Here is a 17,113-nt window from a genome sequence, read left to right as displayed (position 1 = left end):
AACATCGTTTTTTTTTTACTGGTCAATTTTGAGATTTGGGGATATTTGTCTTCAATAACACGTCTTCTTTCAGACTTGTGTTGAAAAAAAGTCCGAAATACACATTTAGGTCTTTATTTTATTACACTTTGTCTGTTTGCGTCTGTAGATTTCTCATAAATTCAACAAAAGTTCGCGTTCTTAATCAACGTGCTGCTCCGCGATCTCTGCCGTCAGCCTGTCATCAGAAGCACCGTTAGGAAGCTCTCTATGTTGTGTACAATCCTGTCGGATCCAAATATGGTCATTTCCTTTCTATCAGCAACCAATCGTGAAAGTAAAAGGGCTGAATGCGCAATCTCATTGGCTGATGAAAAATCTTTAAAGCCCGTTTTCTCAAAATGACTTTTCTCTCATTCTCCAAGTCCGAAATCTCCACTTCAGTAGCACCTATATACACCAAACTTTCCAGACTTGTACCTAGTTATATTATGAAGACATTTACAGAGGGATTTGTAAATATATTATTCCTAGCCTGATTTATATAACATTTTATTCCAAAAAACATGGCGAAAATTTTTTTTTTAAGGCTATTGACAGTATTTTCTGATTTACAGGATAACAAAAGTAGATATCCATAAATCCCTCTGTAATTTTTTTCCCATCTAATATGTGAACACAATGAAAAAATAATTTTTAACCTGGCTTTATCCAATACTGAGATATCGTTTTTTTAAATATATGCAAATTAGTGCATATTTGATTAGATATTGCCTGATTTGCATATTTAAACATTAAATTACAGAAAACTTGTAATAAATTTTTTTCTCATCTTAATGTAGGTAATCAACTGGGAAAGTTTCATGGTGATATCTGCTAGTTAAAAAATTTACCCTATTCACCTGTAGTGTCTCGCCTTAAGTAAAAATGTATTTCATATTTGTATATAGAAAATTTATTGTATGTGTTCCATCTAATTCTGTGTTGTGATTTATTGTAGGTTAAATGATTGTAACTTAACAGACAAAAGCTGTTCAGCTCTGGCTGCAGTTCTTGGATCAGAGACCAATCTGAAAGAGCTGAACATGAACAATAATAATCTGCAGGATTCAGGAGTGAAGCTGCTCTGCACTGGACTGAATAATATAAAGTGTAAATTGGAGATACTGAGGTAAGTTGAGCCACAGGAGTCACATGACTAGAGTGAGGAGCGATGACTGACAGGACGATGCCGGAGGCAAAAGTGCAAGACAACTTTTGTGAAAAATTCAAAGATCTTTATTTGTAACAACGTGGGTATACCATATCAATCCTGTCATTGAGCAATTTTATTGGTGTTGTGTTTTTTCATCGAGTAATATTGAAGTGACATTAAGCATTCATTTTGTTCCAAGAAAAGGAAAGATCTAACATTAAATATCAGAATAAGAGCTACAGATCCTGAGGGTCATTGGCAAATATATTTTCTTGTAAAATAAGTGCTCCACACAGCTCTGGGGGTTAACCCTCTGGGGTCTGAGCTGTTTTCTGGGCCCTGGAGGTGTTCTGACATGCTCTGACATTTGTGCTTATTTCTGTTACTTGTGACATTTTCATGGCTAAAGTCTTATTACACTGTATTCAGCACAAACTCTGCTACAATAATATATCAACAGCATGTGTGTAAAAGTTTGTAGTTTTGAGATAATGACATTTATGCGTGGTTTGTGAAAATACAAAAAAAAATTCTCACTGAAATAAGGTCATGAAACCCATACTGATTATTTCTTCACAAGACTTTAGAAAATTGTATCACGTAGCCTAGAATATTTGCTCTAAAACTATGTGAAAATCACCTTGACTGCTCATTCAGAGAAGACAATATATTGATTTAAAATTTTTACGACGTGTTTTGTGTGAAAAAGCAATATGCGAAGGGGCGGATCATCTCATTAATATGCAAGCTTTCCACACCTGAGAAAGACAAAGACACGCCCTAATGGCCCTATTAGGAGCTTATCAGGGCCCATCATTCTGACCAACCTTGCACAAAGAATGACGAGATTAAAAAAAGAATGGCTTTTAAAATTGTTTGGATTTATTTACAACATAATCCAAAGATACACAACAAAAAAACACTTATTGATAACAATGATCCAAAGAAAGAGACCTTTGTGCCATTCCTAAAAACATACCTTTCATTTCCAAGGTGTTTGATTTTCACTTTACCATGTTCATGTACAGAGACATGTACTGTGAATGTTGAAGTCAGCAGGACTCAGTGGCATCTGGGCCCTGAAAAAAATAAAAAATAAAAAAAGTGAACATACTGATATCAAGAGAAAGGCCTGCACGATTTGGGGAATACATTTTAGATTTTTCTGGTTAAAATTGCTTTTTAAAATTCACAGAATACACACACACACTCACACAAATGTTTCCAACAATATATTATATAATGAACACAGGTTTGTTGTGCCTTGTAGGTATAGGCTATGCGCAGTGCTGCATAAAATAATAACAATATAGCAGCCTATATACATTTTCAAAAAGATTTCAGTAACAACTAAGCTAGAGAAAAATATATTGATTATCATGTTACTTCAAATGTTTCCATTCGTTATGATGATATTAAACTAGATAACAGTAAAAACATGAAGCCGTTGGGAGCGTTTTGCTTTTCCAAAATATGATGCATTCAAACACGATCGCGATCAAAGATATGATACATTCAAACGCGATCGCGCTCAAATATAAAACATTATGGTTAGGCCTACCATATACATATCTACGTTTGAGCAGATATCCACAAACACAGTAACAGTAAACACGGGTCTAAATATTATAATATTCACCTTATATCTAGCAACAGTTCAACTGCAATGTGAAATTTATGCAACAATAACAAACTAATATGTAAGAATTTCTTACCTTATCTTTCTTGTCTTCAAATCGCGTTCTTCTTCTGGGGTAAATCCAATGTAAACTCACGTCTTTCAAACTCGACGAAAAGCAGAGACTGATGAAGTGTTTTGTTTCTGAGGTAATGAGCGCGTTCGCGTTCCATGTGGAGATTTGCATGTGAATATCTTTTGCGCGAGTGGGCGTGGCCAAATTAACTGTAATGAGCAAGCGTTTGAGAAGCTGGACATCTTGTTGGTTTTATACAAATTACTTAAACAGAAAATATTTGTTTTCAGTTTGAATCCGATCATTTAAAAGTACACACTTAAATGTTTATAAAGGTATATGGCTCATAAATGTGTGACAAGTATTCGCTGAGTTTTGTTTCAGTTTATAGACGTGCTCAAGAAAAAAAAGTTCACGCGACGGAGAGGCAGAACGCACACCCTGTTTATTTTCTTTATTTTTCAAAAGCACAATGTTTTGATTTGATTGTAAGTGGACACATACAAAAGTAGAAATATCACAGATTATTTTTTTATATTTATTTTTTCTGTATGACCATAAATGACGGAGTAATTTAAGTTTAAAGTGCTACAATGTAAAAAAAGTCCAGCAAAACGCGGGGGCGCGTTTTTCGACCTCAGAGGGTTAATAAAGGCCGGAAGCTAGTTATTTTAGTCGATTAAGTTTTAAATAAGGATATTTTTCTTACACAAACGCATCACTTCACTTCAGAAGGCCTTTATTAACCCCCTAGAGCCGTGTGGAGCACTTTTATCATGGATGGATTTACTTTGATGGACTTGAAAGATATACAACCATTCACTGCCATTATAAAGCTTGGAAGAGTCAGGACATTTTTTTTATATAATTCAGATTATTTTCGTCTGAAAGTAAAATGTCATATACACCTAGGATGACTTGAGGGTGAGTAAATCATGGCCTAATTTTCATTTTTGGGTGAACTATCCCTTTAACACCTGGTACTGCACTGTAATGCAAAGAATTGCAAAGGATTATAATATTTAGTGGATAAAGTATTTTCTATATATGTATATTCTACTTCTTATAAGTTAACACTTAAGTTGTGCTGTTTTTGTTTATAATTTATACTTTAGTGATGTAATCATTACTTGCATACCTAGTGTTGAGTCAGAATTCAGATGATTCTGTTTGATCTGGTAAATCTGCCACAGAATAGAGGGCGATATCTGGTAGAAATCACTTTTCTCAATGTTTTATGTGACAGGATTAATGTATTTTAGTGCTTTTGAGGGAGCTGTATTTTGGTCCATTTGTCCCACTCCTCCTTACAAAGCTGCTTTAGCTCATTGACATTTGCAGACTTTCCAGCATGAGCTGTGTTTCACGTACTTCCACAGCATTTCATTGGAGTTGTAGTCTGAAATTTAATTAGGCCATTCCCAAAGTATTTAGGTCTGAGTCTGAGTATTTGGTCTGAGTATTTAGGGAGATGCTGAAGAAGGCTCGTGGCGATTTGTAACTCATATTAGCCCGTGATGCAGAGTGTATGCAGGCACTCCCCATCATGTATTTTATAATGTCAGGTTCGCAACTTCTCTTTTTATTCCAGAGCATTTGATGTTTTGTATTTATTTTAAATGATTATGTAATTGGCATGATACATTTACTTGACATAATAAATTGTTATATTTGATTTTATTCCGACTGACTCTGAAATAGTTTTCTCAAGTAGATTAAACAGATTCGTATGTTACCGCAAGTTTTGCATCAGATTAGTGACGACTAATATTTTGGTGCTAATTCAAGTGTACGTGTTTTGTAAAGACAAGAAGTGAATTTGCGTTTAGGGCAGCAAAAGTGCTGGTTGACCAATCTAAATCTGGGTGTCTTACCTCTGTTTTAATTTAATGTTACTTTAGATAAGTGTACATGGAAAACCACGGCATGGCCAATCCAAAGCTATTATAAGACAAGTAAAGTTGGTTGACTTATATCTGTAGTAGTGGCCATACCTCTACTGAAGTAAACTTTACTTTAATCTCAAGTGTATGCAATCACGGGGGCTATACCAAAGTATCTTTGATTGTGTAAGCATGAATGCGACCGATCTCAGGTATAGCAATTACCTCTGTTTAGTGACCGAAGCTGGCGAGATTGTGATCGTGCGACCCACATTAAACAAGGCGTGAGGACCACTGAGCGACATAGCTTCCTAATAGTTCTTATTCGATTTACGTCATCAATGTTCGCGGCGGCCATGTTGTTGACATCGAAACCACGGCAACTGTCAGTCTGTCAATTGACAAGCGAGGCAGCGTCGGTATTATCCATGGTATTATCGCTGTATTTTTATTTTTTTTAAACAGCGCGATGGTGTGTTGTGTAATACACAGCTGTTCTAACAACAGCAATAAGAACCCCGGAGTTAGTTTTTATGCAATACCGACTGTCAGAAAACGTGAAGGGAAGGAGACAGAGGAGTTGAGCCAGCGCAGGAGAGACTTGTGGCTAGCTAGGATAAATATAGGCTAAACTTAGAGCCAACTCCCCAGCAAAGTCTATTCCATCATTTTACCACAGGTAACTTTAGGGATATATGCCTCACAGCAAAGTCTGTTCCCATCATTTTATCACATGTTAGGGGGGATTGGGGGGATGTAAAAAAATGTATTGCATCACAATACGTGTATTGTGATTGTCAAAACATTTTAGTAACTAAACTGAATTTTATTAGGTTTAGTGACAACATGTTACAATGTTTACATGGTAATTTGGATGGCAATGTTACATTTGGATAAATATTAGGTAGGCTACACAAGATAGGCATTCATTTTTCACAAGAAAAAAACAACTCACCTAATGCTGTAAACATACAGAGAGAGATATAATGCGATGTAATATATAATATTTTTAGATTTTTAGATATAAGATGTAAGTTGTACTGTATCTTTCAACATTGTTCATTCGTGTTTATTTACTAGCTAGAGATGATCGGTTCACGTGTCGCTAGGGATCTGTCGCGTCACATTTACAAGCACCAAAACGGTATTTATTGTTTGAATTTCGTAATAAAAGTGTCAGAACCTGAGAGCTGAGATTTTTTTATATCATAAGTAACCTGCTCTGTCTAGTCTGTAAGTCCCCGTGTCCTCTTTGCTTTGCGATTTTTCTGTGCGTGAGAAAATGGATGTGTGGCGTGAGAGCGTGTGAAAAGTGTCAATTGCGTCTCACGGTGAATGCGTGAGAGTTGGCAGCTCTGATAAATATCCGGATAAGTTACGGCTGGCAATAAGGATGGATCTTTACTTAAGGCTATTGGGTCTATTTGATATGGGTCCACACCAATCAAGCTTATCTTCTCTTGATACCGACGAGATGAAGCCATTAGGCTACTGCTCCCCTCAACTCAAATCTGCGTGCGGCTAGGAGCAGGACAGATGTCATGTCAACAATATGGTTGTTGAGGTTAGCTACTTCCGGTGTTTGCGAATAAGGCCTATATGAATGGGTAAAATATAATTAAGAGTTAAATAGAACAATCAAATGTATTGCTAAACTATTATATAATTGACAAATAACCAATTGGCAATCTAACTTAAATTCGAGGTCGTGATAAAATGGAGTTAGATATAAAATGGAGTCAGATATAAAATGGAATCAGATATAAAATGGAGTCAGATTAAAGCTTAAATGGAATTAAATTACTTTGCCATGCAGAAAGACAGTAACACGCAGAGACCTTCACCCGTTCTGGCGGAAACCCCCATTTGGACCGATAAACGGGCTTACACAGTTTTAGATAATTGTAATCTCGAAAGTGATGTTGATGTCTAACATATTAAAGATTTCTGTGCCTTTTGTTTTTGCCTCCATGTTCAGTTGTCAGTTTTCTCAACTAACTTTCAATGCATTTGTACAAAGAACAAAATAAAATTCAAGTTTAAGGATTTATATTGTTCAGGTTTAACTGATTAATCAGCTGAATGATTTCAATCCTGTTCTAGACTCTCTAACTGCAGTGTGACAGAAGAAGGTTATAAAGCTCTGGCTTCAGCTCTGAGATCAAACCCTTCACACCTGATAGAGCTGGATCTCACAGGAAATGATCCTGGACAATCAGGAATGAAGCATCTCAATGATTTACTACAGGATCCAGACTGTCAACTGAAGACACTGAGGTGAGACGGGATCAAATAATTAACTAAATTAGTTATATGGAGGCTAAATATTCATAAATAATGTATTATTTTAACTATACAATTAGCTTGACAATTTGTTGCATCAAAATGATCAAGATCAGATCAGATGCTGCAGGTTCTGTCATGAAGATGATAAACGTCAACACAGTTTAGTTGTGATACGAGCTTAAAGGGTTAGTTCACCCAAAAATGAAAATTCTGTCAGTAATTACTCACCCTCATGTTGTTCCAACCCCGTAAGACCTTCGTTCATCTTCGGAACACAAATTAAGAATATGAATAGTGGAATAAAGTCGTTATTTTTGTTTGTTTTTGCGCACAAAAAGTATTCTCGTCGCTTTATAAACTTAAGATTGAGCCACTGTAGTCACTTGGACTATATTAACGATGTATTTAATGCATTTTCTGGGCCAGCAAGTTATAACGTCTTTAGAAGCCTATGGAGGAGTGAGCCAGCTCTCAGATTTAATCAAAAATATCTTAATTTGTGTTCCGAAGATGAACGAAGGTCTTACGGGGTTGGAACAACATGAGGGTGAGTAATTACTGACAGAATTTTCATTTTTGGGTGAACTAACCCTTTAAGGTCAAATAGACATTATGGGTCAGTATATGGCCTGCTATTCTGGAGTATACCTTGATAATTGAAATGCACAATTTTATTTTTGTGCACACTTCTCAGCAAAATTCTAGATAACCTTTTAGTGAAATAGTTTTCTGAACACAATTGTTTTCCATCAAGCCCAGATTCACTGCATCTCTCTACAGCAGGTCTATGAGTCTCTAGATGTTCACAAACATGCAGTTTCACAAGCCAGTTTTCTCTGTGCTGACGTTTCTCACTTGTCCTGCTTGAAGCCAGAAAGATCTTAATTTCACACTCTGTGTTCATACTGAAAACCATGATCTAGTGAGCTTTTGCCCTTCTGCTCTGTGAGACGTTTCTGTTCTTATGAGTTTGCTTTAGGACTGAGTGTCGCTCTAGTTTCTTTTAAATGTATATTTATTTGTGTATTTTTAATGTTCAAAGAAAAATAAAATGTATCGTATCAATCTTTTTTGTAATGCAACAGACCTTTAGTTGAGAACTGAATTGACTCTTCTGCAGGTTTTTGAGTCCTGCTGCAGAGGAAGCCTGTCAGTATGTGAATAGAGTTGTGGGTAAAAACCCGTTTCTCCAGAAAGAGCTGAATCTGAGTGAACATGAACTAGGAGACACAGGAGTGAATCAGATCGCTGCTCTACTGCAGGATAAACACTGTCAACTCAACACACTGACGTGAGTATTGCTCATTTATTTATAATATTACTTTACTTTTCAGGGCTCCAGACTAACTTTTTTTATTAGGAGCGCTGTAGCCCCTGGGCAGAAGCACTAAGTTCTATGGTTTATAACAGAGAATTCTGCGTCAAATCTGAATGATTCTCACTGGATCTCGCAGCGATGTTATTAATTCTGTCGCAAACTCAATGGATTTCTTCACTGGATCTTTTGCGTGATCGAGATCGAGATCCGCCCACAACTGGCGAGAGAAGCTCTGCGCTGTCTATTATTGGTTCGAACTATTAAACAGTCCGTGAAGCAGAAATGAGTAGCGCAGATTTTTTCCGCTATCGTTTTGTTTTGATTTATTAACATGTCACGGCATACTCTATTCTTGAGGCTGAGATTGTGTCTAACTAGCGTATTGTGTTTAAACTGCGAAGTGCCTGCACTGTCTGCAAACTTCGTGTTCCCCGCAGTTCTGGGGTAGCGACTGCAATTTACTGGTCGCACATGTGCCACAACAATTTAAAGTAATAAAATTAAACAGCAAATTAAAAACACACAATTAAAATGTGATATCAAGTTTTAAAAATTTGGTTAAGACAGCCAGTTTGATCATGGGTCAATAATTATTTCAGTTTCTGTAGAGGCAGAACAATGTTTTTTGTGACATCAGAATCAGAAATGTTCATAACTGCTTTCAATTCAATGTTTGTATTTCCCAAAATGTAAAATGTCTAATTTTGGTGCAGCATATACTGTAACTTTGTTGAAAAATTGAACAAGTGCATTTTAAAAGTTTGTGATCAGTATCTACCTGTAATAAGATCCAGTGAACGCTAGTGATGGGCGCTTTCGAAACATGCTTCATGAAGCTACAAAACCTTTACGAATCTTTTGTTTCGAATCAGTGGTTCGGAGTGTGTATCAAACTGCCAAAGTCACATGATTTCAGTAAACGAGGCTTCGTTACTTCATAACTCGTAATGTTTGGAAATGTCAATGGTTCTCCACAGGGGGGCGATGATCTCTGTGAACCCATGAATCATGCAGAGTTACTGAGATTGAACAAGTGTCTGTGGGTTTAACCCTTGTGTGGTGTTCAAAACCCTATAACCCCCGGGATCTTCCCAGTCAAAAATGACCGGACTATAAAAAATAGCTTATAGATAATAATAATAATTCGTTACATTTATATAGCGCTTTTTCTGAGACCTCAAAGCGCTTTACATATGGAAGGGGGGAATCTCCTCAACCACCACCAATATGCAGCATCCACTTGGATGATGCGACGGCAGCCATATTGCGCCAGAACGCCCACCACACACTAGCTTACTGGTGGAGAGGAGACAGTGATGAAGCCAATCAGTGTATGGGGATGATTAGGAGGCCATGATGGACAGAGGCCAAGGGGCAAATTTGGCCAGGATGCCAGGGTTACACCCCTACTCTTTTTCGAAGGACATCCTGGGATTTTTAATGACCACAGAGAGTCAGGACCTCGGTTTTACGTCTCATCCGAAGGACGGTGCTCTTTTGGCAGTATAGTGTCCCCGTCACTATACTGGGGCATTAGGACCCACACAGACCACAGGGTGAGCACCCCCTGCTGGCCTCGCTAACACCTCTTCCAGCAGCAACCTACTTTTCCCAGGAGGTCTCCCATCCAGGTACTAACCAGGCTCAGCCCTGCTTAGCTTCAGTGGGCAACCAGTCTTGGGCTACAGGGTGATATGGCTGCTGACATAAATTTAAAACCAGTCCTAATTGAAAGAGAACAAGTGGACAAAAAGATTGAATCCAATATTGGGTGATAATATTGCATAAAGAGTGATTTATAAGCAATTTTTTGTAGGCCGGTCATTTTTGACCGGGAAGACCACAAGTGTGACAATGTGCCATTTTGTACAAAATAAAAGTTTTTCAAAACAAAATTCCTGGTGAAATATTAAAGTAGACTAGTGTGATCAACAGTGCCAATTTTCTTCAGATTTTATTTAAAATGTCCAAAATTATAAAAAAAAAAAAAAAATTTTACTCAAAAAATGAGATGCCTACTCTCAAATAAATGAGGCCTACGATTAATCAGATGCAAATAGAAATATAAAACCAGTCCTAATTGAAAGAGAACAAGTTGACAAAAAGATTGAATCCAATATTGGGTGATAATATAGTATAACAAGTGATTTATAAGCTATTTTTTGTAGTCCGGTCATTTTTGACCGGGAAGACCACAAGTGTAACAAGGTGACAAACCCCCCCCCTAAAAAAGTAAGAAAATTGTCAAAAAACATTTGAGAAGTAGTTATACCATCTGTGAATAAAGTCACTAAGTTTCAGTCCAAAGCGATAACATTAACTAGAATTTTGGGGTAAAAGAAAATTCTCTCCGGGTCAAAATGACCCGAACACCACATGAGGGTTAACCTGATCTCTGATCAGTTTTATACATTTGTAGACGTTTTCATTAGACATTAGTATATTTAAAAGGAATAATAGTAGTTTCTTATTGGCCTGTTTAGCTGAGCCATCCATAAAATAAACAAAACAAGCACTGAAAATTGATAAAAGAGCACATATTATACAGACACTTGATATTTAATCATATTAGATTGATTAGTTAATTGCATTTGATAGATTTTACTTTCAGGTTCAGGGGGAATTTAGATTTTCCTGATCTACACATGTGCAATTTAAGGTGTTTGAAGGACAAAAAAATTGGATATCAATAGCTTTAAAAGCATGTCAGTGGGCAGTAGCATAAATTATTTATCAAGCAGAAAACAGATTCTTAAACATGAGAATCAGGTTAAATGTTGCAATGAATGATCCACAATACAAAATTGAAATGCAGAAATTTGTGAAATGAGCAATATGTATGAGCATCAAAGATCAGTTTCAGCAACTTGTTTCTTTCCTGAATTAATCAATGTGCTAATCAGTTCAATTACAGTTTTTCTCAATTGCTAAAACACAGTTTCTGATACCTTGCTCCATTTTCTGAAAACATTAAAAACATTAAACACAAAACCTCGTCTTCAAGCACTATTTACAAAACCTCTGACTCCTCTTGCAAAATGAAACTTTCGCCTCAAAACAGTTTTACCTGTGTTCAAAATCAAACACTGCTCTCAAATCATAAACAAAGTGATAAAAATTATATACACTATCAAGCAGTCAGTAAACAATACACCAAAAAATAGAAAACACATTGTTCAAAACATAAAGTTCTCAGGGAGAAGTACATTTTTAATCTCAAAACAAATTTCATATTTGTCCCTCATTGTCTTTTGATGATGTTCTATCATAGTAGCTCAAAACTGATCAGAAATGACTACTCTGCTTTGCTCTTTGCAATTTTTTTTGTTCTTCCTCCTCCTTGTACCCCTATTCTTACAGTACTGTACCCTGCATCTCACAAACTTGTCCTTTGTCTCTGTGATACTGTGATTCTTGTTCTTTGTTGATATGAACCTGCAAGCAGTCAAAATCTATTGAGCAGTCAGTGCTGTTAACAAATGGAAAGCACAATGTTCAGGGCCATACAGTTTGTTCATTGTACAGTATACAGCCTACACTGCACTGTACTACAGCATACAAAAATCAAAGTAGTAAACGTGATCAGTGTGCTTCTTCTTGTCTTTGGGCATCATTTGAAACAGGTTAAATCAATTTTGAGTGGTTGTGTTCAATCAATGACGTGTGTTCTCTATTTGTATTTGATTGTTGCCACTTGTGTTTACCAGTATTGATGACGTGTGCATTAGAGTGCAGGATGTGTTTTGAGAATGAGAATGTGTTTAGAGTTTTGCTGAAAAGTCTAAGTGAGATCTGCAAATTGTGTTTTACCATGTGAAATGGTTTAAGGTATTGACAACAGACTGCACAGTTAGCTAAATGAGTTCAGGCAACTGAGAACTTTGTTCAGCCAATGGGTTTTAGTGTTTTAGCAATTGTTAAAAACTAATGGTTCAATTGCTCACTCATAAAGACAGTCACGTGTCGCCCCCTTCTGGCTTAATGATGCAAGTTGCTCAAACACGGACAAGTGGAGTAATACAGTGAAAAGTCCCAGTGCTGATACTGGGGAAATATTCAAACACATTCGAGGTATACAAATATATATTTATACAATAATACTATTATGGAAATATATTTAATAGGTGCTTGTGCTGTTAAATTGAGCTTATAGTTTCCGCTGTAATAGCGAAGAACATTTATCTGTGTTAAATATAAATCCTTTGTAATAATGTTAACCCCCTGGGGTCGGCTATCGCGCCGGCGCGATAGGCTCGTTTTTTTCCGTATGAGTGCAAAAAATAAATAAAAAAAATATATTAATTTTTATCTTATATGCTTGTGTTATACATCAATCGATCCTGTTTAGTCTGTATTTTTTTTTTTGTGTATGCTCATAATAAAAACAAAGTGTTGTGCTTTTCGCCAAATAAAGAAAAATAAACATGATGCGAGTTCTGCCTACTCTCTGTCAGTGAAGTCAATTCTGAAACGCGTCCGAAAATGAACTGTAACTCAGCGAATACTCAGTCAAACAGGCATATAGTCACACAGGCATGAAGCTTGAATTCTCTTCTTTTAAATGAAGTATTTTTTATAAAAAACAAATATTCACAGTTTATATAATATGTATGTAAAGAGAGAGATGTCAGTCGTTCTCATCTCAGCTAATTAAGTTTTAATGTGACTCCGCCTACGGAGACCGCGCTATACAAACGCAAATGTGAGGCGATCCATACAAGCCTGTGAAACGCCCACATCCGCTGGATAAGGCCGGTGACACACTGGATGCGTGGCGTAAGCGACTCCCATGTTATTTCCCATGTTAACTCCCTTTTATTTCGGCTCCCATGTTAACAGTTTAGAGTTTGCACACTGCCTGTGTGAGACGCGCGTCTCAGGCGCGGCACGAGCCGCATGGAAAACGTGTGCATGCTAGAAATAGAACTGACGCCTATTTTTCACGCGACACGCAAGCGTCTTGGAAGCGTTTCCATGCAAAATTGAATAGGAAAATCTGTTTTTCAAATACTGCTGTATTGAATGAACAGCTTTTAGCAAACTCTATTGCTATACTGAGATGAGGAATATATACTGTATGTGTTTTGTCAAAAATAAAGTCATCAACTAACTAATGAATCCTTTACTTTGAAATACGTATGATAAAATTTATACTTTAGTTTTGAAAGACGTTGACTAGTTTTGAAAAGATTATAAAGTATGTATGTGCATGCATATATATATATGTGTGTGTGTGTATATATGAAGAGTTCAGATGCAAAAGCCTCTAAATGCCATCTGAAATTTTCTCATAGAATGATCATTTTTATGAAGCTTGTATATTTAAGTTAGCTATAGGTGACACACCTGAATGAATGGCTCATTAAGTATGCAGGGGCATTGTCTCACCAGGTGTGAACTACTAAATATGCATGATGCTGTTGGAGCGTTTACGCCCCATCCGCATATTGGTTTTCCAAACTAAAAGTGTTTCACAAAACTAAAATCAATGTATAGTTTTATGTGAATGATTAGGCAGGATGATTTTCACATCATTTTGAAGAAAAAACTCTAGGCGACGACATCCATTAGTCAAAAGTCTTATTGCCACATATTTAGTATGTGTTTTGTGGCCTTATTTCAGAAACTTTCATTTTTAGTTTTTTCGATAACCATGCATAAACATTATTCTCTCAAAAATGAAAACATGTACATACATGTGGCTCACATATTATGGTAGTTCTGTTTGTGCTATATAGAGTGAATTTACACCTTTGCCATTAATATGTTTATAAGCAACTGAAAAAAGTACAAATGTCAGGGCATGTCAGAACATCTCAAGGACCCCAAAAACACCCCAGACCCCAGAGGGTTAAATCTCACCCTGGGCACAGTGTGCAATACCTGCTCTTCCTCTCTCATCTCCATCACATTCTCTCTTTCTTCTTCTCTCAGTCTCCTTATTTTCACCTGTATATCTTCCCTTCCCAAAGCTGAGCTTTGATTGATACAGTCTTCGCAAACTCATTATTTCTGTTAGTTGTTTTAAACTTCTATTGTAAAACAGCTGTTTAGTTGGTGCAACTGCTGTGTTGCGTCATCTCCTGTCTTACCGAACATTTTGTCTGCAGTCCCCAAACAAACCACATGAGGGCACCACTACAACATGAAATTAACAACCGCTGCTGAATTCAGGAGGAATTCACAATAAAACGGAATAAAATGCTAACTCTGTTACACATGCTCATGATAACTTTCATTAACTCTACAATAAGTAAATCCACTTCTCCAGCTAATTCCTCCTCGACAGCGATGCCATAGAAATATACAGAGCGACCGCAAAAACAGAAGTTCAAAGACAATATTCTAAAGATGCTGCGCGCTTGTTTCTCTGGCGCATAAGGTCTATACACGCCGAAAAATTACCAAGGTCTGGACCTCAATGGTGTATACGGCCCTGCATGAGGGCTAAATATACACACAGACACTATTAAGCACACAAGAAACTCCTGAACACAATGAACCACATTTGTCCCAGTGAGCAAACCAAAGGTGACATTGACACGAAAGAACCTTAAAGTGTCATGAAACCCCTGTTTTAGTTGTTCGTTCACATCTCAAAGCTGGAAAAGTCTGAGGAAATGTGCGTGTAAAGCTGTGGAAAAGTGGGAGTGTAGAGGGCAGGAAAAGGGGAGACAACAACCAAAACACAGACCTGCAACACACTCATTATACAGACACATGAATATTAAAATATGACTGCAGAGGGAAAATAAATGGATCTGAAGGCACCTTGATGCATTTAAAAAATATAATCCTATATAACACTCACAAGAACGAGGGAGAATTGCGGAAGAATGTTTAAAATATCTAATAATGTTTTCATTACATTTATGAGCACTATAGTCTCTGAGTCTGAACAAACAATACGCATCAGTTTAACACAGAAATAATAAAGACATAGTTGCTTTTTTTGTCCATTGTTCTTTTAATTGTCGTCTACATCATTGTGTTCTGTGTATCAGCACGCTTCTACCTCGCATTCAGCCAATCACATGCTTCTACCTCACATTCAGCTAATCACACGCTTCTACCTCACATTCAGCCAATCACACGCTTCTACCTCAGATACCGTGACGTCGCTTCCACTTTACTTTTCAGCCCGCAAGAACCAAATTGCTCAGAAAAACACAAAAAACACAAAAATAGAGCACTTATGAGTGCTTTTATTATTTTCAGTGATGTGCAGCCTGTACATATCTGTTCACATCTCAAAAAAATGTGTTTTAACTGAACCTGGATATCCCTGTTTATTTGTCAGCAAAAGTCTGCTGGATGAAGCTAAACACGTTAGTTGATCATAAATCTGATTCATTTTCTTTTCCCTTTCTGTCTTCAGTCTGAGTGATTGCAGTATTACAGAGAAACAGAGTCTCATCCTGACTTCAGCTCTGAAATCAAACCCGTCACACCTGAGAGAGCTGGACCTGAGCGGGAATAAACTAGGAAACTCAGGAGTGCAGCACTTATGTGCCGTACTGAAGGATTCACACTGTAAACTGGAGAGATTGAGGTCAGTCACATTCAAATACAAGAATCAAAATGCTTAAAATCACTTAAAAAGTTTAAACTAAAACACTTTATGCTCAATATCTGACAATGAATCTGATATCACATTATATTTCTGCTGATGAAGATGATTTAACTTTACAGAATAAAGAGTTTTATTTTCTTCTGTCTTATTTTCTGCTCTCTCTCTGCTAATGTAGTTTAAGAGGCTGTGATCTGACAGATGAAGGTTGTTCTGATGTGACTTCAGCTCTGAAATCAAACCCGTCACACCTGAGAGAGCTGGACCTGAGAGGGAATAAACTAGGAGACTCTGGAGTGAAAAACCTCAGTGATCTACTGATGAACCCACAATTCAAGCTGGAGAAACTACAGTTAGTATCATTATACTGTACAGCAATTACAGTGTGATTGAAGTTTATTTATTTGAAGACAGCAGGGCTTATGTTTCATTGTTTATAGCAGTGCACTTTCTGGGTTTTTCCTATTGCTCAGATTTTTATGTGTTTTTTTATCTAGATAGTAATTGTTTAATTTCCAGCATTTGATACAATGTACTGATTGTGTTCATGTAGAAATCTGCCTTATCTACAGAGAATAAAGAAGAGAGACATCAAATAAATAATTAAAAATGAAAGAGAAGAAACAGTGTCTTCCAGCACACAGAACTAGTGTGACTGGGTTTCAGAACAGACTATTGGAAACTAAATGCTGCTGTAGCTCTTCAATAAGATGATCATCATAGATGTGAACTATTGTTATTTCTCTGTCTTCAGTCTGAGTGGATGCAGTATTACAGAGAAACAGAGTCTCATCCTGACTTCAGCTCTGAAATCAAACCCGTCACACCTGAGAGAGCTGGACCTGAGCGTGAATAAACTAGGAAACACAGGAGTGAAGCACTTATGTGCCGTACTGAATGATCCACACTGTAAACTGGAGAGATTGAGGTCAGTCACATTCACATACAAGAATCAAAATGCTTAAAATCACTTCAACAGTTTAAACTAAAACACCTTATACTCAATATCTGACAGTGAGTCTGAGTTCACATTATATTTCTGCAAACATGTTCACCTTAGTATTTTGTGATCTGGGGAAATAAAGATGAAGATCTCTCTTCCTCTGCTTTATTTAATGATGAAGATGGTGTGACTTTACAGAATAAAGAGTTTTCTTTTCTTCTGTCTTATTTTCTGCTCTCTCTCTG

General features: G+C 36.8%; 1 protein-coding gene across 1 annotated transcript in view; it reads left to right on the top strand.

Annotated features, from left to right (window-relative positions):
• LOC311291334 (uncharacterized protein) overlaps positions 1–17,113 on the top strand; it is a 168,276-nt gene that overhangs the window by 133,231 nt on the left and 17,932 nt on the right. Inside the window, exons 17-21 of the mRNA XM_084410298.1 lie at positions 6,855–7,028; positions 8,158–8,328; positions 15,734–15,907; positions 16,104–16,277; positions 16,680–16,853. Coding sequence (XP_084266424.1) covers positions 6,855–7,028; positions 8,158–8,328; positions 15,734–15,907; positions 16,104–16,277; positions 16,680–16,853 — 867 coding nt within the window. The remainder of the gene's footprint in view (positions 1–6,854; positions 7,029–8,157; positions 8,329–15,733; positions 15,908–16,103; positions 16,278–16,679; positions 16,854–17,113) is intronic.

The sequence above is a fragment of the Rutilus rutilus genome (assembly GCF_951802725.1).
Source record: "Rutilus rutilus genome assembly, chromosome: 6".
In the NCBI taxonomy this organism is placed as follows: Eukaryota; Metazoa; Chordata; class Actinopteri; order Cypriniformes; family Leuciscidae; genus Rutilus; species Rutilus rutilus.
This window is presented reverse-complemented; position numbering and strand designations above follow the sequence as displayed.